We start from the raw sequence: 25758 nt of genomic DNA, 5'->3' as shown, positions 1-25758 counted from the left end.
AGCATAAGTTTGGCATTTAACCACAATTAATTATGCATTTAAAGTAATGTTCGTTTGATTTGATTGAAAACACAATCTTATGAACCACAAGAAAAAATTACATATACAATTTTAAGTCCATTCGTCTATCAGTCAATCTATGCAGCTCGCAAATCTGTTGTTGCTTCATTATGTCGAGTAGTTCAGTTGCATAAATTATATTATGATTATTATTAAATACAGATTCCGAACGTATTTCCTCAATTTAATCATCTACAATGGAACAAACATATTGTGAAATATAGTCATATTCGTCTCTACCAGACGGTCTCGGCTGATTTTGTGTTTGACGCCAAGTAGATGCACTTACGGCGTTGCTACTACCGACGATATTATTCGATGTAACATTTGAACTCCCACTTCCGCTTGCAATATTATTAGTGTTACTAGTTTTGCCTGTGCTCGAGCTTAGACCAACAGAACCAGACTGGCTCTGACTGTTTCCATTGTTGCTGTTGCTCCCAGTGCTACCGCTATTCATTACATTGCCATTATTACTGCCAGTACCGCTAATGACTAAATGCGACGTCATGCTGCCATTACCACCACTTGAACCGGCGACAGTATTGCAGGGCCCTGCATTATTTCCGCTACCAGAAGATATGGAGTTGTTTCCTCCGATAACACTTCCGCCATTATTTGAATTGTAGGTTTATTAGTGAGCGGGGCAACGCCCAGTTTTACTTTTGGTCCCACAGTTGGCCAGACGGGCGAACGGACAGACCGACAGACTAACAGACAGACGGACGAACAGACTAACAGACGAACAGACAGACCAAGGAACGGACGGACAGACAGACGGGCGAACGAACAGACGGACGAACAATCAACCGGATATATAATCATTTATATACTCATATATAAGCCTATATATCTATGTCGCTATGTTTGGATCAGTGTTTCCCAAAGTGGGCGATAATGCCCCCTTGTGGGCGCTGCAGGTGTCAAGGGGGGCGGTAAGAGACCCAGAAAGAAAATGGGGGCTTTGTGTAGAGGCCTGGCGGGTTATTTGTAATTTTATTTAGCTAGAAAGCCTCTTAGACAACGACTACATGAGCTCTCGACTCTCAACAACAACTTGTGAACATCAACTAAAATGAATTAAGAGATTGCTCAAACTCGGTTCTATATTTCTTTCCTTCTTCTTCTCCTTAATTGGCGTAGACACCGCTTACGCGGTTATAGCCGGGTAAACAACAGCGCGTCAGTCGTTTCTTCTTTTCGCTACGTGGCGCCAATTGGATATTCCAAGCGAAGCCAGGTCCTTCTCCACTTGGTTCTTCCAACGGAGTGGAGGTCTTCCTCTTCCTCTGCTTCCCCCGGCGGGTATTGCGTCGAATACTTGCAGAGCTGGAGTGTTTTCATCCATCCGGACAACATGACCTAGCCAGCGTAGCCGCTGTCTTTTAATTCGCTGAACTATGTCAATGTCGTCGTATATCTCGTACAGCTCATCGTTCCATCGAATGCGATATTCGCCGTGGCCAATGCGCAAAGGACCATAAATCTTTCGCAGAATTTTTCTCTCGAAAACTCGCAACGTCGACTTATCGGTTGCTGTCATCGCCCAAGCCTCTGCACCATATAGCAGGACGGGAATTATGAGCGACTTATAGAGTTTAGATTTTGTTCGTCGAGAGAGGACTTTACTTTTCAATTGCCTACTCAGTCCGAAGTAGCACCAGTTGGCAAGAGCAATCCTGCGTTGGATTTGTAGGCTGACATTATTGGTGGTGTTTACGCTGGTTCCAAGATAGACGAAATTATCTACAACTTCAAATTTATGACTGTCAACAGTGACGTGAGAGCCAAGTCGCGAGTGCGACGACTGTTTGTTTGATGACAGGAGATATTTCGTTTTGCCCTCGTTCACTGCCAGACCCATTTTCTGTGCTTCCTTGTCCAGCCTGGAGAAAGCAGAACTAAGCAGCTGTACATATATTTCTATATATATGTAGTAATGCGTATATCGGCACGTGCTACTTGCTTGACAGTTGATGTAGAAAAGGGAAGATTTATTGACATATCAAAACTACGTACAATAGAAAAGAATAAAGGATAAACAAAATGTCAAAACGCATGGTTGCATTGAGAATTAAAAATTAATTATTATTTATGGTGTTGCCACAGTACCCTCCTCCTAGAGAGTCGTCGGTGGTGTGATGAAACCTGGCTTTAGACGATCGATGGAAACTTTAACTCTATTCTCCTTTATTTCCACTTCGAAATACTTAGGTGAGCGGCTCAAAACTTTGTAGGGTCCCGTATAAGGTGCTGATAATGACGGTCTGACTGAATCATCGCGGATGAAGACATGATCACAAGACTTGAGATCGCCATGAACGAAAACTTTTTGGTTGGTGTGCCAGGCTGTACTAACAGGACGCAAGTCTCGCATGATACGACGAAGCTCCACTAAGATTTCTGTTTTAGCTCTGGTTACTGGGTTGTTCGATGAAAAGGTCTGAAGGTAATCGCAATGATGTTCCATATACCAATTCAGAAGGAGTGGACCCGATGTCGTCTTTATATGTTGAACGCAGTCCAAGTAGTATCAGAGTGTAAATCAGGTCGTCCACTGATCCACTTTTATGACATAAAATGGCAGACTTTAATGTGCGATGCCATCGTTCCCATTAGTCCATTGCATTGTGGATGATACGGCGTTGTTTTTAAATGGGTCACTCCCTAAATAGTTTAGCAGTTGTTTAAATATGGCGCTTTCGGAATTGACGACTGAGATCCGACGTTATGTCGATGGGTACGCCAAAACGGGAAATCCAGCCGGTTAGCAAGGCCTTTGCTACAACTGGAGCTGTCATGTTGGGAATCGGAATGGCATCTGGCCATCGTGTAAATCGATCGATTATGGTTAAGCAATACCGGTTGCCATCCGATATTGGAAACGGACCGACAATGTCAATATGCAAATGTCCGAATCGGCTACTGGGATTTATTCTGCGTTGGAATAAGCTTTTGTTGTGTCGGATGACTTTAGACCGTTGGCACTGTATGCAACATCTAGCAAAGGATCTACTATCTTTCGCAATGCCTGGCCAAACGAATCTGTCGACCATCATCTTGACAGTAGTGCGCGTGCCGGGGTGCGACAGATTGTGTGTAGCCCGGAGAAAAGTTTGTCGAAATTTTGATGTTACAAAAGGTCGAATTCGTCCTGTGGATATATCACAAAAAATCTTTTTAGTACTTGGAGGTAATATAAAAGATTTTAATTTTAGTGAGTGTCGAATGCTGCCGTTTAGGTGTGCTAGAAGCTCTTCGTCGTTCTCTTGGTCTGCGGCGACGGCGTCGTAGTCAATAATGGCGGTCGTAAGTGATTGAATTCGAGATAATAGATCAGCGGTTACATTTCTTTTACCTTGAACATGTCGGATGTCAGTAGTAATTTGCGATATGAAATCCAATTGCCTAACTTGACGATCTGAAGCCTTATGCAGTTGTTGTCGGAATGCGAATATAAGTGGCTTATGGTCGGTATAAATGTGGCAGTTACGACCTTCTAACATGTAACGAAAATGACGAACGGCGCTGTATAGCGCGGTCAACTCACGGTCATACGTACTGTATCGCATTTCAGCTGATGAAAACTTTCTTGAGAAAAATCCTAATGGTTGAAGTTTGTCATCTACCATTTGATTTAAAACTGCTCCAGCTGAAAAATCGGATGCATCTACCCACAATGAAAGTTCTGCATCAGGTAGTGGATGTGAGCTAACATAACACAGTTTGCCAGTTGCGCCTTCGGCAGCTTCAAAATGGCTGTTTCAGTATCTTCATTCCAATTCAAGACGCCGCCGTCGCTTTTTCTTATTTCCAGGAATCATGGCGAATAGAGGGTTTCTGTAATTTAAGGCGTTTGGAAGAAAACTCCGATAAAAGTTGAGCATTGCCAAAAAACGTTTAAGCTCTTTTGAAATCTTATGCGGTCTCATGTTTGTTGTAATACGCGCTTCGATGCGGCTTGGCAATGGGCGAATCCGTCTTTCGTAAATTGAATGATCTAAAAATCGAGCGCTGAGATACTCCGAACGGTGATTTGGCAACATTGATCGTTAAATTGTAATCCTCGAAAACGGTTAAATACAATATGAAGATGTTGTTTGTGTTCATCAATCGATTTTGATGCGATGCAAAACATCATCTAAATACGCAAATGTAAAATCAAAGCCTCGAAGTACTTCGTTAATTAAACGCTGGAACGTCTGTGCAGCGTTCCTTAATCCGAACGTCATATGAGTAAATTCAAAAAGTCCAAACGGCGTCGTAATGGCGGTTTTACAGATATCATCGGGGTGAATCGGCACCTGATGAAACGCTTTCTGCAAATCTGGTTTGGAAAATATAATTTTATTTGCTAGGATTGATGAAAAATCTTGGAGGAATGGTATCAGATAACGGTCAGGAATCGTGTTAGCATTCAAACCCCTATAATCACCACAGGGTCTCCAAGATCCGTCAGCTTTGCGAACTAAGTGCAAAGGACTGGCCCAGCTGCTATTCGAAGGACGACAAATACCGAGCTTCATGATCAGGAGTTCAAATTCTGCACGTGCAGCTGCGAGTTTCTCCAGTGATAAGCGTCGTGGTCGTGCGCATACTGGTGGGCCAGTAGTTGAAATATGATGAACTACTGACGTGTTTTTGTACGTATGCCAAGTCGTGACGGGCATGTGATGTCAGAAAATTCCTTTAAAATATCCGAAAAATTTTGCGTAAAATTTATAGTTGATATATTCGTTAGATGTCTATGTTGTGTTACTAAACATGACGTTTTGACCAGGGTGTTTCGGTCTACGAGACGTTGACCTTGTAAATCGACAATCAAGCCATGGTGGCTTAAGAAATCCGCACCAAGTATACCCTGCGAGACGTCACGGTGATTATAAATTTCCATAGAAATTCACGGCGTAGGTTTAAATTTAACTTAAGTATGACTTCACCGTATGTTTGTACGGGAGAGCCATTTGCGGCAAACAATGACAAAGATGATGGACGTGCTCTGGCTAATTTCGTCGACCTTGGTATGACGGATATGTCCGCTCCTGAATCTCATTAAAAATCTAATTTTCGCTGAAGTGTCGTAAATGCAAAGGCGACGACCTGTTGGATTATCAGAGTGTTTGCCGGGCTCTGATATGGTGATTAGCCGAGCTGACCTATTGACTTGAACTGGATACTGGGTAGGTAAACGAGCACGGTTGGCGACATTTAGTGGCATTTGCACCAAATTTTGCATGATACCAACAAAAACTGTTCGTATGTTGAATTACCGGTCTCCCACGTGACGTAGATCTACTGCGCTGCCGTCCGGTGGATTTAACGTTCCGCATCAACTGTCCTACGGTTTTCGAAAGAGCAACAATTTCGTTTCGTATATCACTTAACTCACCCTGCGGTTGCGATTCGGATCTAACCTCAAAAATTTGTCCACCGTCCTTCAATGATAAACATTCTGTGATAGAATCAGCGATTTTAATTTTGTCACTAATTGGAACGCTAGTGGCGATGATAGCTGCTTGTGCGTACGGTGGCAAGCGGCTGACCCAGAGATCATGTAGTATGCTCTCGCTGAGCGTGGTACCTGCTGTTCGTCGCATTTCATTGTACAAATCGTCTGGCTCGGCCTTCGGATCACCCAGTGGAAGCTCTTTCAAAACACGTTGAAGACGGCGTTGTTGACTCTCGGCGAAATTTTCGATGATTTTACGACGAATGTAGCTAAATTTGTCCGTTGCTGGTGTATCATCAATAAGAGTACGCATCGTAGTAATTTTGCCGGAGGTACGCTTGCAAGTACTATGTTGAATTTGGCTGTATCAGAGTAAACACGTGAGGCTTCAAACCAAAACTCCAGCGAGTAAAAAGTAAGCCTCAATGCTATCCTCAGACATCGCCGGCAGTGGAATTCGTGGTGGAGTATTTTGCGGTGGAAGCTGCTCCACGTCGCTATTAGTATCCGCCGATGATCTCGTTTTACTCATCTTCGCAATTTAAACGTTTTTTTTTAAAAATAATTTTCTTGTCTGGGGTCACCAATGTAGTAATGCGTATATCGGCACGTGCTACTTGCTTGACAGTTGATGTAGAAAAAAAAAGATTTATTGACATATCAAAACTACGTACAATAGAAAAGAATAAAGGATAAAGGTTGCATTGAGAATTAAAAATTAATTATTATTTATGGTGTTGCCACATATATTTCTATTTTTCTCTCCGCGTAGTTCATATATCTGTCCTATTTTATTGAATATAGAAAAATGAAAATCATGTCAATCGGTCGCTCCGTTTCATAACGGGGCATCTCGACAGGATAGAATTTATAGAATACTAACTGTCAAACGTATTGCTATTGCCATTGCCAAATCTGTATGTGGGCATTTGCTATCATAATATAATCATTTGCGCAAAGGTGTAGGGTAGGTAGGTTCGAGCTGATGTAGTGAATGCTTTGAGCTCTTGAATAATTTATTTTATCACTTGCGAAATGACGTCGGGTAGGTAGCTGATGTAGCGCACGTTTTGAGCTTTTGAACTCCTTAAATCTTTTATGTGGAAAATAAAAAAAGGATCTTTATCCTTTCTTACAAATGTATTTCTGGGAAAAATAAGATAATACCAAAAGGAGAAAGATCCTTTTTTACAAATGTATTTCTAGGAAAAATAAGAATTCATATTTTTGGACTACTATTTAATAATTGTGCTTAAGCATTCCTATATAAACAATGTAATATTTATTTTATATTCATTTGTGGTTTTGCGCACAATAGATGAGCATTTCTTACGCCTCCTATACACTACTCGCGAAGTTAAACGTATTTCTCAAAGCAAAACAATATCGGAATTAAAAAAGAAGAGACCGCAATACTGTGCGGAATACATTAAAGTTGGATTCATTGAAAATCCCACAAACCCATCCTCGCCTTTGTGTCTTCTATGTCTAAAAATGTTTTCGAATGAAGCAATAAAGCCTTGAAGTCTGCAAGATCATTTGAATAAAATTCATCCAGATAAGAGAGACAAGAATGTAGCATATTTTCAAGATCTAGAGAAGAAGCATAATACTCTGCCAGGTGTAGCAAAACTATTTTCGGTGGCTGCTAAGCAAGATGACGACGGACTTCGAGCTTCGTACAATATCTCTTTGTTAATTGCTCAAAAAGGCAAACCACATAACATCGGAGAAGAGTTAATATTGCCAGCAATAAATGAAGTAATAACTACCGTGCTTCATAAACCTGCCGCAGATATCATCCGAAAAATTCCTTTGAGTAATAATTCTGTGCAAAGACGAATTGATGAAATGGCTGAAAACATTGAAGAATCATTGTGCGATCAACTGAGGACAAGCCAATTCTCAATTCAGCTCGATGAGTCCACTTTACCAACTAATGGAGCATTGTTGTTGTCTTACGTGAGGTTTATTAAAGTTGAGAAAATATGTGAAGAACTATTATTTGATAGAAATTTAGAGACCGATACAAAAGGCGAAACCATATTCAATATATTGGAAAAGTTTTGCGATGAGAAAGAGATTCCTTTGAAAAACATTATTTCAATTGCTACGGATGGCGCTCCGGCTATGATAGGGTGCCATAAAGGCTTAATAGCGCACTTAAAAAATAAAACTCCAGATATCTTTGGTGTACATTGCGTTTTTCATAGACAACATTTAGTTGCTAGAAACTTAAGTGAAAAACTATTTCAATCACTGCAATACTCGTATGTCATCAAAACAGTCAATAAAATCCGCAACATCTCTTTGAACGATAGACTATTTCATCAGCTTTGTGTTACTAATGACGAGGATTTCAATCGTTTGTTGTTTCATACTGAAGTTCGTTGGCTATCAAGAGGCAATTGTCTGACTCGATTCTAAAACCTGGTTGACTCTGTTATAGAGTTCTTGGAAACTAAAGATACAGAATTTCAAGACAAGCTCATAACATCAAAGAATGATATAGCTTACATGACAGACCAAGTAAAAATTGTTCAACGACATGAATCTCCAACTGCAAGGCGATAAACTAAATTTAATTAAAACAAAAAACGTCGAAGCGAAACTGCTTCTACACAAAAATAATCTGGGCAGACGTGAGTTTCACAATTTTCCGAATTTATCAGTATCATGCAGTAACGACGAATTGTTTGCCTTCTGCCAACATTTGGAAGACCTCCACATTGACTTCACCGAACGATACCAGGACATTTTGAACTTGGAAATACCAGATTGGCTGTTGGTTCCGTTTTCAAATGTCAACACAGCAATGTCACCTCAGCTGGAAGAAAAACTTATAGAATTGACAACAAACAAGGAAATAAAAATCAAGTTCAAAAATGGTTACCAAGAATTTGGCCTACAAAAACCGATCTCGCTATTGTACCCTGGATTGTGGTCAATCGTTCAACGATTCTTGATAGCATTCCCATCGTCATATTTGTGTGAACGTGGATTTAGTGCTGTGACAACACTGCTTACTAAAAATAGAAATCGTTTGCTTGTTACCGAACGTGGCGACTTGCGACTGTTCTTGAGTAAGTTGGAACCTGATATTAACAAATTTATTAAACAGCATCCGATTCATCCTTGACATTAGTTTTTATATATGGAACGATTATTTTAGTTTTATTTTTAATAAAATATTGTCTGTTTTAATACAATAAAGTTGTGTTTCAATAATCATTCTTATTTGCAGGTGGAGCCCGTAAGAGTTAACTTGAGACCTAAGCGCCGTTGTATGTTACCTACTGCGCTCAGGTTTCAAGTTGCTGGTTATAGTAAAAGTTTCATTTAGAATTCTCCGTTAATATACTTATATAGGTCACATTAATTAATTTGAAGTTATAGTGGTTTTTAAATAGGTGAAAAAATGGGGGCGCTAAAAAAATATTTATTCTCAAAGTGGGCGGTAGACAAAAAAAGTTTGGGAACCACTGGTTTAAATGGTACATACAACAAAGGTGAACAAAGCTATTATACTCTGTAGCAACAGGCTTCAAGAGTATATCGTCACCTAAAATGCAAAATAACGCGAGTGAAACAAAATTTAACTATTGGTTAAAACTGGGTTATATCTGATACCAGGATCTTAAAATGTTGCACATATGTATATGTATATGTAGTGGATCGCATTTTAGTAAACGATTTATCAATACAAAAAAAAAAAGTAAGCATAAAAGGAAGATCTTTGTCTTAATTTAGATCGGGCAGTTTGTATGGCAGCTATATGCAATAACCGTGAAAATTTCTTCGGAGATCGTACTATTTCGTAAAAATATCTCGTTACATAAAAAAGTTTTTCTATACAAGGACATGTATTTCATCATTCAGTTTATATTCCAGCTCTTGGTGGTCCGACAAATGAGCACCTTCTTGGGGACAAAAGGACGTGTCCAAAGTTACATATGCATATCTTAAAAACATAGGGTCTAATTTGGGTATGTACAGAGAGACGGGCATGTCTAGATCGATTCAGCGCATCAAGCTAATACGTTTCCACCTGTTCTCGACTTTTCCATCTGCGTGTTAGAAACTTTGTGGCAACATAATGTTCAGGGTATAAATAGATGTACAAAATAACTTTATAAGGGCTAATATAGAAAAAGCGTATACTGTAATGAAATTTTAATAACAAGTGTCAACAAGTGCGTTAATATATATTATATAATATATATATATACAAGTATAACTGTAAATATGGTATTATTAGAAAACATTCTTTAGACACGCGGTTACTAAGATGCTCTACCTTTGAAAAGCTTGATTGCTGGATTAAAGCTCCATGTAGATGACGATAAACTGAGCGGTGTCAAATCAGTCGGTGAACTTTTGCCAGGATTCGCAAATATGTCAGCTTCTTTTGGCGTCGAGTTAATGACAGCGGAGATCTAGCTACACTACCGGGAGTTATACTAGGATCGTCCTCTATACTTTTCATCTGCGAGCCCTTAAAAATTACGCAAAAATATTACAAGATTCCTAATTATTTATGTTGAATGGCTCGAGTTACCTGCCATGGTTTTTCTGGTTCAAACTCTTGAACTAAATCAGTGTACGTCGCGGCAGGTGTAGGCTGAGCAACAGACCAGTCTTCATTCTCATTTTCAGTGGATGAATCTGGCTATCCATCTCCAATATTTCGTCCAGCCGAACAAGTTCTAAATGTGAAATGACCTACTCAATATGGAAAAAATTTTATTATTTGAAAATGATTACCCCTCGTTTTGCAGGCCCAACGGTCCCATAGCGCTGCCTGGTGCACCTGATAAATTTTGTTTTGTTGTTCCTGGAGCTCTTGAAAAATCTGTGCTATCTGACGTTAGATCTTTCTCAGGAAGCTTCCATTGATTAATAAGTTTTGACTGTGAGTTTGGACCTCCCGGATAGCCGCTATGCTGTAACTATACAAAAAGATATATACTAAAAACACAGAAATTTATGTGAAAAAATGTGCTAACCTTAGTTAAGTTCGTTTCCGAAAAATTTCCCTGTAACACACTTATGGCATCATGCTGCCTAATATATTCCATGTTAGAATTATTGGCATGTGTTGTAGCGTGCTGTTGCGTATTTTGTGGTATGGACTGCTGCTGCTTTTGTTTCAATATGAACGCCTGATGTGCGTTTATTTGATTTTGTAAATTTTGGATTTGCTGCTTATATTTGGAAATAGCATAACTTATCTGGGAGTTATTGGGGTTATTGCCAGCACATGTCAAAGACTGCTGCGCCGCTTGAAGATGCTAAAAATCGTATAATAAACACATACTTAAAAAAATTTATTGATATAAACTTACCTTAATATTGGTCAATAATTGATATAAAAGTACAAGCATTGAGGATGGTAAAGGTTCTGAATAGATTTGGCTAGATAAGTATCCACTGTGAACAGCTGGTTGAATTTGCTGCACAAGTACACGCAGCGGTTGAGCAGATGGTTGATTGTCACTACTTGAAATTGAATTCATAGTCGCTGAGACATTAGCGACCCCTGGACCAAAAGTAACAGCAGTATTCATAGCTTGTGGGACAATATTAATGTTGTGTGATACTGGATTCAAATACTTTTGCACTGGAAGTGATTGTATGGAATTGAGCGCTGCTAGATTTGTATTATTACCACTAACACTTGCACCGCTGCCGCTCATACTGTTCAACATATTCTACAAATAAATATTACCACACAAACGTAAATATTAATATATACGAGTAAACGCAAGAGGTAGAAGAAATTTAATGTATATTATGACTTACCGGAGGGAAAGGCATATTAGACTGAGAGGCCGTTGTGGGATAGCGTACCGCAAAATTGCCCCCAGTGTTTGTGTGATCACTATAAGAACCCAGGGATTCTTCGTGTCGCCTCCAATCTGTAGATATAGGAGCACGAAGTAAATCAGCAGCCTCTTCGATGTTCATATTGGTATTAAATAAGGCTCATTCTACATCCTCCTTTTTAAAGCCATTTTCCACAAGAAGACGATACTGTTTACTCTGTTTAATCACATCTGTGTTCAAGTTACTAATATTAACGTTAACACTACCTATTTTTGGCTGAGTTTTGCCAACAATGGCAGCGTGAGTATTCCAGTCAGATGACAAGTCTGTACCATCGCTACTTCCACTTGCACCCCAACCGGAAGTACTACCTGCTATTTTATTTTGGTTCTTACTCCAAGACGGTGGTGGATCGTTCCAAGAATTAGCTACACCAACACTAACGCCTAGCTGTCCAATACCAGCGCTAGTTTTATCATCCATCCCATTAACGCCTGGATTTGGGCCCACATTGTGATTAACTTCATCACCCCAAAAAGTGGTGTTACGTGAGTTTACATTTAAGTTATTGGCATGGACCCACATAGAATTATCAGGTTTATGCTGCACCTAAACTAAGTCGTCCTTGCGGACCTACACTGCTTATTGGATTGTTGGCACTACCGCCAACGACTGACGCATTTATTACGCCTGGATTATTGCCCAACCCATTGCCAGAGCTATTGCCGAGGCTACCGCTTGCATTAGTCGTATTCTGATTGCCTACAGTGTTTCGCGTTAAATGCCTATTCAGTGGATCTGATATATCCTTCCAATGAGAACCACTCCCACCCGGTATACGTGACTGTTGTCCCCACAATGATGTCCCATCGTCATAGTTGGGGATATTGCGGCGTTGCGGTGGTGGCGACGGTTCTTCCCTCCCAGTAACTTTACCTGCCATTGATGTTATATCTTTTGGTCCACCCACCGCCGAAGAAGGCCCCAGTGAGCGTTCACGTTACCGCTTATACCAACAGGGTTTATGGCATTAATGTTGCCAGGTCCGATGCCACCAGCTACACTTCCACCGGCAACAACAGCGCCGGTAGATACGGAAGCGCCTACACCGGGCCCCACTATTTTATTCATTGCTGGTATTTGATTGTGTGCAATGGAATGATGTTGGCCCCACATTTCTGACGTGCCATTTAAACGTCCTGAAATTCCCCGAGGATCTCCACGTATAGGATCCCGCGGATCTATCAGTCGCAAATCACGAGTCTCGACTGCTGACGTACCACGCATTGGATCGCGGGGATCAACGCCCCGCATAGGTACAGTACTTGTTACGCCACCACTATTCAAGTCACGAGAGTCTCCCCAATTACTTCCATTAGAACCACTTGCTTGCACTGTGTTCACATTTCCGGGCACATTTACACCAGGGACACCAGTGCCACCACCTAAAAATAACCAAAAAAAAGTAATCAGAAGGGCATCTAATAATTTTATATCAACACACACTAACCTACGGTAGATGCATTGCCAATGTTGGCAGAAACCGTTCCGGTGGTGTTGTTAGTTGATCCAACGACAATGCCAATAGCAGTTTGACCCCATTGGGGATTGTTTCCAGGTCCATTTGCACCTACAGCTGTCGCATTTATTCCAGTAACCCTTACAGTGCCTGCAGTTGAAGGATTATTCGATGAGCCAGTCCATACACTGCTACTTTCCGTACCATCATCATCTTCTCCCCATGTTCCACCTAGATTAGAGGATGGTGTATGTTCCCACGGAGTTTTTTGAACAGGTTGAATTGGTGGTTGCCCACCGTTGCACAAATTCAACTCCCACAAATCAGTTCCATTATTAATAGTGGGTTTCCACATTGTGGGCCCAGCAGATGGATCCTTATTAGTTGGCTCAGGTGAACTTGGCACTTCCCAGTTCGTATCCTGATTAACATCCTGACAACCCCAACCATCCTGAGAAAAAAGCGCTTCACGCATTGTATTTAATTGTTCTAACTGATTTTTAGCAGCTGCTGCTGATGTTCCACCACCAACTAATCCTACACCGCTAGTGCTATTACCAGCATTATTAATATTCGAGTTCGGACCAATTGTGCCAGAGGTACAGCTTCCACTGTTATTTGGTTTACCGTTATTAGTATTACTGTTATTGTTATTAGCTCCACCGTTATTACTGTTGCGTTGTGCAGGCTAAAATCAAAACCAAAACATTGCTTTTTGAAATAAAATAACACATCGTTCTTCAAATATAATAACAGAAAGAACGTTTGCTACGGCTATTTCAGGCCAATTTATCAATTTAAATGCTATAAATTAAATGTTGCCAAATAAGCATCTAAATTAAAACAGAATTGGTGTCATGTGGATAAAATGAAATATAGAGGTATTATTGATCCTGATGGGAGACTGACTAGGTGATAATAAAATGGCGGGTTACAACATGTAATACATATCTTTGTAAACAAAAATTACTTGAAAAATTCTCGGTATTTTTTCCTGAATGTTCGTTGAATATATTTCAGTATTTGCCTGCATTTTTAAACACAATAAGTACAATACAAATGAATTTATAAATTTGTGAAAGTTGAAAATATACCAGAATTGTCTTTCAGTTAAGCCATTTTAATGAAGGACGGTAAAACTCCCGTTTGTTAGCGTGTTTCCAAGGTTTTGTAGTGGGACCACTCTTCCGCTTTTTCACACATCAGATATTTGAAAAGTGGTCAGCGACAGGTTGAGGACCTTGGTGAGGTAGCTTAGATACTTTAGAATCATTATGTTAATTCCATCAGGGCGGATTGCTTTGGACGATTTCTTGTTGATGACACTCCGAACCTCCTCATCGGTGAAAGTAAATGGTGCGCAGTCTTTCGCCATTTTACGCAGCCGCGGGTAACACATCATTTGTCTTTGTCTACCGAAGGGTGCAGTGTAATTTGTAGGGCAGCATACCTCGTCCATTTCGTCGTTGAATTGAATTTTAACTCTGTCATCACGTCTCTTCGAAATAGGTATAAATATAAAAAAAAATTGTATGTCCATCCGAGCGAAGCCGGGACGGGCTGCTAGTTATATATATATTCATACAGCTTTGTACTTTGACAGTTATTGCGGTCGTATAAGAAGTGCAAGAGCACAGACGAATGTTACATCTCAAATCTTAGGATTATTACAAGTCGGAATATTACGTCATCGACTGCACAGTTATGGCTAGTCTGTTCCCTTTTTTTCTTTGTTTCTTGGTTAAGGCCATAAACTATCTGGGCGTTTTTACGCTAAGTACTGTCGTGGTACTGTCCACTTTTCGGAAGCCATGCTGTTAGTATACTAGGCTCATGTGGTACGTGAAAGTCGGGAGTAGCAAGGCCTCAAACTCAGTCATCACATCTCTTCGGATTAGACAAAGCTTATTCACACCGGTAGAGAGGTTGCAGAATTTCAAATGCTCTATCCATTTTGTCCTCTGCGAATGATAGGCACCTTTTTGTTACGGCATCTCCCAACCTGTTGCATGACATCTCTCCTGAGGGTTGGCAGAAGATGCATGTGGGCGGCGACCAAGAGCTACCACCTCCTAATTCAGGGTGTTATGTGACTCCCGTGTCCATTACATGATTTGCAGCCAGGAGGTTAATTCGGCTAAATTCGAACGGAGCATTCCGAACACCGAACGGAATTGGGAAGTAACGGTGGCCTTACCGCGTCATGGAGCTCTGGTGTGGTGGACCTGTAGTTCTCCTTTAAAACCGTAGACCCGACAGCTCATCGTGCGGAGCGAAGGGTCTTAAGTCCATAATGAGCGACAAGAACATAACGACAACAAATCACGGACCAAGAGATGGACAACAGAACCAGCGTAGCTGTAGGTAGGGGTCCAGGAACTAAACAGAAGTTTCTTGCAGAGATTACGAACTCCAGCACATGGGGAAAGTCTATTTTTGAATACATAATTATTAGTAACTTAGCTATAGAAAATGTGGGTTGGGAAACCCACCCTTCGTCATAATAAGTAGGAGAGAGGTGCTTGACATCACCTTGAGCAACCAGCCTGTGAATGGAATGGTCTCACAATGGAGGGTATAAGCCCCGCAACGCAAACTGGGATACGCTAGGCAGGAATTTGATGAGGTTCTACTACCATGCCTTGTTCGGCTGATAAGGGATAGCGAACATCACTGAAATATGAAAGACCGCGAAGAGACCTTCATATCCAAAGTAAGAAGGAAGGACTAATCACTGGCTAATTTTTCAGGTCAATTAGTCTAACTTCCTTCTTACTTAAAAGTATTTTTTAAATAGCACATTCCGAAGTCAAGGCAAATAATAAATAAAAACAATGCACACAAATATATTGCAGAAAAATGGAAAATGATTTTTAGCACACATTGCCATATGACTTGATTTTCATTGCCTTTATTGTCTTCTCCTGCAGTATCGTTTTGAAACTAAAAAACTTGCTGACCACAGTGTTCACATGTATTGAATTACTAGTTGAGAACAAAACATTGCAGAAGTATTTTGCATAACCCTTACCATTCCTTTTATTGAAATTTTCAGGGGTTAAAGTAGGCCATTTCATTTATTTAAATGCACATGTTTATTTATCCAAATTTCTTTAGAAAAAATTCAGTGGTCACAAAAGAATTTTGCTTTCGTTTTCAATTCTGCTAGTTGATACGAATTTTGTTTGTTCATTTATTTTTCGATTATATTAGAATTGAATTTAGTTTTAGTTGTATTTATTACGATTGTGATCGTGGTTTTGTGCACATTAAAAATATCTAAAGGTAAAGGTAATACTATTTAGTGACGACAGCATATATGTAACATTTTTGGATCGGATGGTCTAGCGGAAACCAAATGAAGAATTTAATATCAAAAACGTCAAAGCAACTGTTAAGCGCGGCGGTGGTTCCGTCATGGTGAGGGCGGCGAGTCAGCTCAGGGAGTCGGAAATCTCGTTTTTATAGACGGATAAGTATCATTATTTATCCATTCTCAAGGAAAATTTACATTCCAGTGCTGTTTCAACACGACAATGACTCGAAACATACAGCCCATGACATTAAAATGTGAATTTTATTCAACAGAAAACAACTGCCAACACCGCCACAAGGCCCCGACATTAATTCAATTGAAAATCTTTAGGCCCATCTAGAAACTAAAGTACGAAATCACCAAATTCCACCACAAAGTTTGTTCAAAAGAGATTTAAAAGAGGATTGGAACAAGAAAGGCCCCGACTTTTGCCAAATGTTAATAGATTCAATGCCAAGACGTTTGGAAGCTGCCTGTATAATACTAAATAATTTTTACATATGCTCCCATATGACTGCTACTCAAAAGCAAAATACTATTATGAGTTAAAAATTCTGAATATTTATAGGTTTTATTAAGTTTTGAATGAAAAATTAAATAGTTTGTAAGTTTTTATACTAAATTCTTCTTAATTGGCGTAGACACCGCTTACGCGATTATAGCCGAGTTAACAACAGCGCGCCAGTCGTTTCTTCTTTTCGCTACGTGGCGCCAATTGGATATTCCAAGCGTAGCCAGGTCTTTCTCCACCTGGTCCTTCCAACTTCCTCTGCTTCCCCCGGCGGGCACTGCGTCGAATACTTTCAGAGCTGGAGTGTTTTCGTCCATTCGGACAACATGACCTAGCCAGCGTAGCCGCTGTCTTTTAATTCGCTGAACTATGTCAATGTCGTCATATGTATATCTCTTACAGCTCATCATTCCATCGAAATGACTGAAGTATAATTTTATTAACTGTATGAACATTTGTTTTAATTATTTAAAAAGTACACAACCACGAAGTTTTATTCAACAATTTTCACATGATGGCGAACACATCGTTGGCTTATGGCAAAACCTAAAAAATATTTTATCAACATGGACTTGAAGAACTTGCCACTAGTTGATTACAGCACTTTGAGTTTATTACGTCTACTGCAAATTGTTTCCAGAATGATAGATTATCCAATATATTTCATAAATATGGATTGAAATTTTTTTCGGACTTTTTATACATTATTGAACACACTTTTGACAATCGAGAGTAATTTTTTCATGCAGAAATATTAAAGCAGAAGCCGGTAAAGAGCTTTCCCCATAACATCTTCACCATAACTCGGCTGAAAATTATCCGAGGAAGAGGTTGGGCTTCAAGGTAAAAAAAAATACTTCTTTTGCGAATTCATTATCAGTACTTCGCTGCCGTGTTTGAATAACTCGCCCCGCCGCTTTGTTGTTTTTCAGACGGGTGATTGCTTTTCGAACTTATTAATGATCGGGCAATGGAACGTCTGCTCCATCGTCATCGATTGGGGAATCGGGTTCGCCTTCTCCTGGCGTTGTACTCTCACTGCCATTCAGCAGGCTGGAGAAGTGTTCCCTCCATAATTTAAGTATGCTCTGGGCATCGGTGACTAGATCACCTTTGGGGGTTCCACAAGATTATGCTCAGGTTCCTTCTGTAAGCTGCCGCGTTTTTTCGTAGAATTTTCAAGCATTACCCCTGTCGGCCAGCTTATCAAGCTCTTCGTACTCACGCATTTCGGCCTCTCTCTTTTTCTGTTTGCAAATGCGTCTCGTTTCCCTCTTCAACTCTCGGTATCTATCCCATCCCGCACGTGTTGTGGTCAATCGTAACGTTGCGAGGTAGGCAGCCTGTTTTCTCTCCGCTGCGACACGGCACTCCTCGTCGTACCAGCTGTTCTTTTGCACTTTCCGAAAACCAATAGTTTCGGTTGCAGGTGTACGTAAGGAGTTTGAAATGCCGTTCCACAGTTCCCTTATACCGAGTTGTTGACGAGTGCTGTCTGAGAGCAGGAGTGCAAGCCGAGTAGCAAATAGTTCAGTTGTCTGTTGTGATTGCAGCTTCTCGACGTCGAACCTTCCTTGTGTTTGTTGACGTGCGTTTTTTGCTGCACAGAGGCGGGTGCGAATCTTGTCTGCTACAAGATAGTGGTCCGAGTCAATGTTAGGACCTCGGAGAGCACGCACATCTAAAACACTGGAGACGTGTCTTCTGTCTATCACAACATGATCGATATGGTTGGTAGTTTTTCGATCCGGAGACAGCCAGGTAGCTTGATGAATCTTCTTATCCTGGAATCTAGTACTACAGATAACCATATTTCAGGCCCTGGCGAAGTCGATCAGCCTCAACCCATTTAGGGATGTTTCGTCGTGGAGGCAGAATTTACCGACCGTAGTGCCAAAGATACCTTCTTTGCCCACCCTGGCGTTAAAGTCGCCTAGCACGATTTTGACACCGTGGCGGGGGCAGCTCTCATAAGGGCGCTCCATGCACTCATAAAAGGCATCTTTGGTCACATGGCCTTCTCTTCTGTCGGGGCGTGGGCGCAAATCAGCGATATTTTAAAAAACCGCGCTTTGATGCGGAGTGTGGCTAGACGTTCATTCACCGGAGTGAATGATAGTACTCGGCGAAGGAGTCTCTCTCCCACCACGAATCCCACAACAAACTTGCGCTCCCTTATATGGCCACTGTAGTAAATGTCACAAGGGCCTACTCGTCTCTGTCCTTGTCCTATCCATCGCATTTCTTGGATGGCGGTGATGGTAGCCTTTATTTTCATGAGGACATCAACCAGCTGGGCAGAGGAATCTTCCCAATTAAGGGTCCGGACATTCCAGGTGCATGCCCTTATATCGTAGTCCTTATTTCGTTTGCCATGGTCGTCATCAAAAGAGGGGTCACTCATCCGAGGCTTTTTGTTAATTTTCATTAGGGGTGTTTGTTACGTGGTGGGTCCCACACCCAGCGCACATCCCTGCGGAGGGGATGTGTTGCCTTCTCACGTTAGCTTGCCTTCAAACGGATGTTCTTAGGCTACCCAGAGGATACTTGGTCAAAGACCGGAAGTCGTGAGCTGCTTGAGTCATATGTAAAAGATTCGTTTCTGGCCACTCCCAAGTGAATGGCGATCAGAAAATTTTATTCACTTGCGTGAACTTCTACACATGACTCCATCCTCCATACGGTTATTAGCTAGCTATATAATAGCCCGCAATATTTTCGTTAGCGTTATAGAATCGCGTTAAAGAATTGTACAAGTATATGTACATAAACCAGAAATTTTTACATACATATATGCATGGTAAAATTATACTAAATGAACCGAATACGCTCACTTTGGTTTTGTAGGGTATATTCCTGTGTATAGCATGCCTGCTCGTGTTCTTCGAATTCCTCCTTCTTCCAGCTGCTTGGTTTCTTGTGCGCGTTGTTGTTTGTGCCTATATCTGTCTAAGTTTGTTCGGGCCTCTGATGTCAACTCCTTCTCTCTGCTTGCAGTTAGTTGTCTTTGGTTTTAGCGTTTTTTGTTTATTTTATGTTGTTTTAGATTCGCGCCCGTTTAATTTGTTAATTTATATTTTGTGTTTAAGTTTAGCGCGCGTTTAATTTGTTGGTATATACTTTTATGTATGTTTTACTGATAGGTTTTGCGCCCAGTGGTTTCCGTATGTATGTATTTTTAGCTTATTTCGACTGTTTTTATACAATTTTCGTTTTGTTGGCACTCACTTTTAAAATGTGTTAATGTTTTTTTCTTTTTTGTTTAATTAGGAATTCGAAATTTTGAATTTGTTTTGATATACATACATATATTAGTAAATACATATGTGTATATATAGAAATGCACTATTTTTTTGTTGTTTTTTTTTGTTTTTTGTTCTGCGTGGTTATTGCACTGTTTTGTTTTTGCACCGCACACTTTTATTTGTTGTTTTTGTGTTTGTTATATACTACGTACATATTGTTTTTTTTGCACTTTTTCTGCATTGTTTTTTGTTTTATTTTATTTTTGTGGTTTATCTTTCTTTAAAATTTCGTCACTACAATTTGTGTATACACATTCATGTATGTTCATTTCACTGTTTATATGGACATACATATATGTATTTAATTTTTTTTTTTTTATTAATTATCCGAGGTGCCTTTCGGTAAACGATAGGTGCCATGATTAAGCGGAGGCAAGAAAAAATGCTCTGTTTTATTTTAAATAAGTTAATTTAATTAACTAAGGTAATTTTGTTATTTTACATTTAATTACAAAATCTGTAACATATCTAAATGTACTCGCTACGTGCGAAAGTACGGATCAAAGAAGCGAATGCCTTGCCGATGAAAGTTGATGTGCGGATGAGTATATGGCGAATGTTTCGAACGAATTGTAACTGCTTTCCCGCTGTCCATCCTTTTTGATGAGTGGGTGCATAGGTATGGTGAGTTGTGTTGGTGTCATCAGCTGTGGTGAAGTAAGTGTACGGTGCCATCGGATGTGGTGTATTATGCTGTCTTGCTAGGGTGCGCCAGTTTTTCCCAGGTAGAGTGGGGGATGCTTAACTCATTTAAACAATTTAGGATGAGTGCACCATGAGCCAAAGAGCTCCTGTAGAAGCTGTGAACCGCACATTAAAAGACATCAAAAACTCAGGCAATTTTAAGGGGGGGGCGTAACCTTTGTGTTGGCTGTAGACTTTCTTCAAACGCTATCGGTTATAACAAAAGGTACACGTGCCGACGTTATTAAATCAATTGAAACTATTCATTTGCGTACAAATAACCACAGTGAAAATTTCTCACAAAAAATACTTCAACTTGGAGATGCAAAATTGCCATCGACAGTTGCAAATAGCTCCCAAGTATTGTTAGACAATGAATTAATTGGCTCAAACTGTTAACAGTCTAGAAATTCCCTTAGACACGATCTATACCGACATCGAAAATCTCAAAGAAAGAAATTTTAATTGGCTCTGTTTGAGGGCGATAGTGTCATCGAAAAACGACTCAGTAAATGAGATAAATATAATGATTATGGAAAAAGTCCCGGGTTATTTTAAAAGTTACAAATCCGTGTGCAACATCAAAGATACAATGCACTACTCACAGGAATTTTTAAATTCTCTCAATCCTGGTGGATTGCCACCTAACGAACTTAAATTAAAAAGAGGTATTCCCATTATGTTATTGAGAAATTTAAGGCCTCCCAGTATGTGGCACAAGGCTTTTGATAAAGAAATTGCGCGACAAAGTTATTGTAGCAACAATCATCACTGGGCCTGCGGTCGGACAGCTTGCTCACATTCTGCGAATCCCAATGATTCCGACAGATTTGCCTATTTTCTTTAAAAAATTACTGTTTCCTGTGAAGATATCGTTTACCCTTACAATAAATAAATCACAGGGACAAACGTTTTCTATTATTGGCAACGACCTAAGAAAATAATGCTTCTCTCATGGGCATTTACATGTTGCCCTTTAGACCCATTAGTCTAATTATTCAATCTGTTTCGATCGAAAAACTTGACAATTCGATCGAAATTATTACATTGAAATCATTGAAATGGTATCGAAAATGAAGTTTTCACAAAATCGAAAATATTAGTCGAAATCTATCCGTTGATGAGTGAACTGCGTAAATTGGCAAGAATGGATCATTTGTAAGTTTTTATGTAAAAAAAAATACTGAGAACGCATTAAATTATGTTTTAAATGTGTCATTTAAAGACAAGAAACAATAACACACCAACAAAAATCAATTTGAAGTGCTAGTGGATATAACGAAGTTGCACCCAGACTTAGCTAAAGAATTTTCTCAAAGAACACCCGCTTATAAATGCTTTTTGGGAAGACACTTCATAAAAGCTAAAGGCTATGGGCCCTCCAGTCAAAGACAGGGCTGGATGGAAAAAGGTATAAAAAAACATCACGCGTTCATATTATCGGTTAATATTGGTTCTTTTATAGGTTTGGACTGATTTTAAATTTGCAGTTAGAAGGTAAATGATTAAAAATACAAAGCAAATATCTGGAACAGGAGGTGGTTGAAGGGCAACCAAGTAAATTTAAGTTCCCTCGAAGAGGAGGTCAGCACTATACCTTCCCTTAACACATCAGTAGAGTGATTGAAAGGTATACAAAGTTTGGGAACATCAACAAACATTTCAGATGACAACCCTAGTACAAGTAAGAAGAGACAACATTTCTCCCCAGCCCCAAATGCAAAATGAAATATCATTTTCATCGCCTGACCAGCAAATGGAAGCAAATCGAGATACTGACCACCTGAACTAAAGTACACCGCAAACGAAACAGAAAATAAACAAAATGGGTCTACTTGACGAGCAAATAAAAAAGATCCAAAAAAAGATGGAGGACAATGTTTCAAAAGTTCTAAACACGCTTATGAAGCAACAGAACGAACATGCACAAGAACAGACTGAAACAAACAGATGGATTAGAAAACTCTATGGAATTGGAAAAGATAAATTGAAGGAAATGAAGCAATATAATGCTGTGATGGAAAAAAAAGTTTATTCATTGATAGATTAGAAGAAAAATTAGAACTCGAACTACAACATTTAAATAAGCCATAGGTTTTTATTTTGAATGTCAAACAATTCGTTTACTGAATTTTTATGTCTATTTAAATAATTTTGATATGAACACATAATATGAACTTACATTAAAAAAAATCTCTAATTCTATTTGCTTCGTCGGTAGGCATCTATATCATTCTCATCTTCATTGGAATATGCATTTCAGTTGTATCCAGGTTTAACACATTTATGTTTTAATTTGAATTAAAATGCAAACGAATATTATGCAATGCGCAGCATAAATTAACAATACGCGCTGCTTTATATGGTGCGTAATGTAGTCCTCGTTCACTACAAAGACAACGAAATACCAATTTTATAATAATAAACCTATTGTTTTCTCAATAACAATTCGGCATTTAGCATTATATGTGTTGAATCTCCTTTTTCGGACGCATGTTATTGATTCCCTAAATGGAGTTATGAGCCACGGTTGAAGAGGGTAGCCTTTGTCACCTTTAAAAAATATATATTCGATTAGTACATTCGTATAAATTGATAGTAGTTTTAGCAAATTATTGTTACCTAGTATTAAATATGCATGTTCTCTCCAATAATTTGATGTGCTAATGATTTTCAGATCACTCATATTCCATATGTGAGAATCATGACTACTGCTGGGATACTTCGCACAAACGTATCGTATTTGCATCTTGTGGTCGCACGCCTACATATGAAAAACATATATGTACATATATACAGAATACTAAGTGAAAAGTTAATTTTGAAAAAGCCTAACCGCCATAACATTCAGACTTGAGAATCCTTTGCGGTTAAATACAGATGTTTATTTCTTGACGGTGCCACTATCTTTACGTGAGTTCCGTCAACTGCCATTGCCACACCAGGAATTTTTGATTATCCAAAAAAATATTTTTTTGCTTCTAATTCCTCGCTGGCGGTCTTGTCAATGGAAATCCACCTTGAACATAGCCTGTACTCAAGAATGTTGAGTACTTCATCTAATACAACACAAATTGTCGATTGGGCCATATTTATATTGAAGTCCTTTCCAAGACAATGTTGATAACTGCCAGTGGCTAAGAAACACAGACATGCAGCAAGTTTTATTTTTAGAGAAAGAGAACCTTGTCTTTTGTGATTTCCAAGTTCATTTTCGCATTCCCCCTTTTGTTGATCCGAAAAATTTTGAAGAAACTGCTTATGTACATACATACATTTCCTTGGTAATCTTATAACTCAAGAACCGCTGAATCGATTGACACAAAAATTTTAGAGATCGTTCCTATCTATAAGGGGGTGGTTTGTGTGAAGTTTGTTTGGAATCGGTGCAGCCGTTCCTGAGTTTGACATTTTTTGTGAGTAAATACACTGTACCAAAATCAAGTATTTGCAATACGATTTATCAATTTTACATCGTGCTCTCATTGCGAACAGAATATTAATTTGCTGTCATTGGAATTCAGTTGACAGTTTTCTTATGTGCTTTGAGTTCTTTTATATCTTGCTCTCATTTTGAACAAACATACTTTTGGTGAGTGTTAACCATGTGTTTCTTTTTTAATTGTATTTTAATTGCTTCATTTTTATATATATAGTTCAATTGCCAAGCGTTACTTAATTTTCACAACGTTAATTTGATCTCATTTTCCGGTGAGTGTTTTCTTTATTTGCGCAATTGAGGTTATGTCCAGTGTGAGTGTATGTGAATTCATATTTCCACGCACACACATTGAAGTTTGAATGAAATGTATAATTTTTTCTAGAAATAATTTTCAATGTATTGCTTTTACATTCAATTAGTCATACACTGTACTGAAAGAATGCCACGTTCAAGACGACCAAACATTGGCAGACGTTCACCAGAGAATGTTTAATATATGTAGATAAAGTTCAACTACGGACAAGCGTGTGAACTGTCAAGAGCTAACAAAATCCTATTAGTGGATTTCACCACTTTTGGCTCAGAAGGAGAAATTTTAACAGAAATGAGTGAACAGAGCTGAGTATTGAATGAAAATTATGCTCAGAAATATACATTGGCTATTGTTACAGACGCATGTTGGCCTTTTGGCTTATATTTTTATGCATGCTTACATGCAATCATATCAATTGATATGAATATCATTTCCTGCATGAATTTTTGTGAATTCATGCAAAATTGATAACATTATTATAAAATTATGCAATTTCCACAACAATATTTGTAGTTAACATGTAAATTAAAGTTTACCTTTTCAAATATTTCTTATCTTTGATAATATTATATAATTTCGCATGCATGTACTTATATGTCTGTATGTATGTATATGCTATATACATATATATATGAAATATTATCGTAATATCCTAAAATCATAATATATTACAATAATAATATATGTATGTAAATCACACCTCTTATCATTTCAAACTTTCATACGCATCTATCCTGCAGATATGTATGCAAGTACAAATCAATTTGAAATCAAAAATTGTCATTTATCAGAAATATAAAAGGCGCGCGCTGCTCACGATATTTACGTACACACATATGTATGTGTGTATGTGCGTATGGACATTCTGACACAAATAATATATGCGTACGCATGTAAATCAAAAAATACAAACATTCTTCTGGAAAAAAAACAATAGTCTCAAAAATCATCATACATACTTACAATATGAGTACACATGTAAATATGTGCGAATGACATTCCCACACAAACAATGCATACACAACATACATACTCACATGCGTTCACATGTGGATATGTCACCCGCAAAAATTACACATATTGTTTTACAAAACCAACAATCGTTTGAAAAAGCATCAGAAACCAATATGGCAGCCAAATTGCCGATGTCAAAATTTATAGTAAATTACTCAACAACAAAATTTTCATTCATGAACGCAAACGTACTTTCAAAAAGCATATTCGATTCATTCATAAAAGCAAACGCCATTACATCTCTCCGAGTATGCCTTGCCTACAAGCGTCTTTTCGCGACGATTTCAAAAGCTAAAAATCATAAATTGAATATATTTCT

At 39.0% G+C, this 25758-nt stretch overlaps 1 protein-coding gene and 1 pseudogene across 1 annotated transcript; both read right to left on the bottom strand.

Annotated features, from left to right (window-relative positions):
- Nucleotides 1-241: 241 nt before the first annotated feature.
- On the bottom strand, nucleotides 242-13329 carry LOC120779838 (protein Gawky-like). Its single transcript, XM_040112202.1, is given in 13 exon segments — nucleotides 242-693; nucleotides 5450-5871; nucleotides 9038-9071; nucleotides 9807-9935; nucleotides 9938-10004; nucleotides 10068-10215; nucleotides 10274-10452; nucleotides 10516-10800; nucleotides 10855-11220; nucleotides 11312-11929; nucleotides 11931-12319; nucleotides 12322-12780; nucleotides 12846-13329. Coding segments are annotated over 13 exon segments (4029 nt in total). The 3' UTR covers nucleotides 242-244.
- Nucleotides 13330-22853: 9524 nt separating this feature from the next.
- LOC120779837 lies at nucleotides 22854-23480 on the bottom strand (annotated as a pseudogene).
- Between the last annotated feature and the right edge of the window lie 2278 nt (nucleotides 23481-25758).

Source organism: Bactrocera tryoni, unplaced genomic scaffold (assembly GCF_016617805.1).
Source record: "Bactrocera tryoni isolate S06 unplaced genomic scaffold, CSIRO_BtryS06_freeze2 scaffold_11, whole genome shotgun sequence".
NCBI lineage: Eukaryota > Metazoa > Arthropoda > Insecta > Diptera > Tephritidae > Bactrocera > Bactrocera tryoni.
This window is presented reverse-complemented; position numbering and strand designations above follow the sequence as displayed.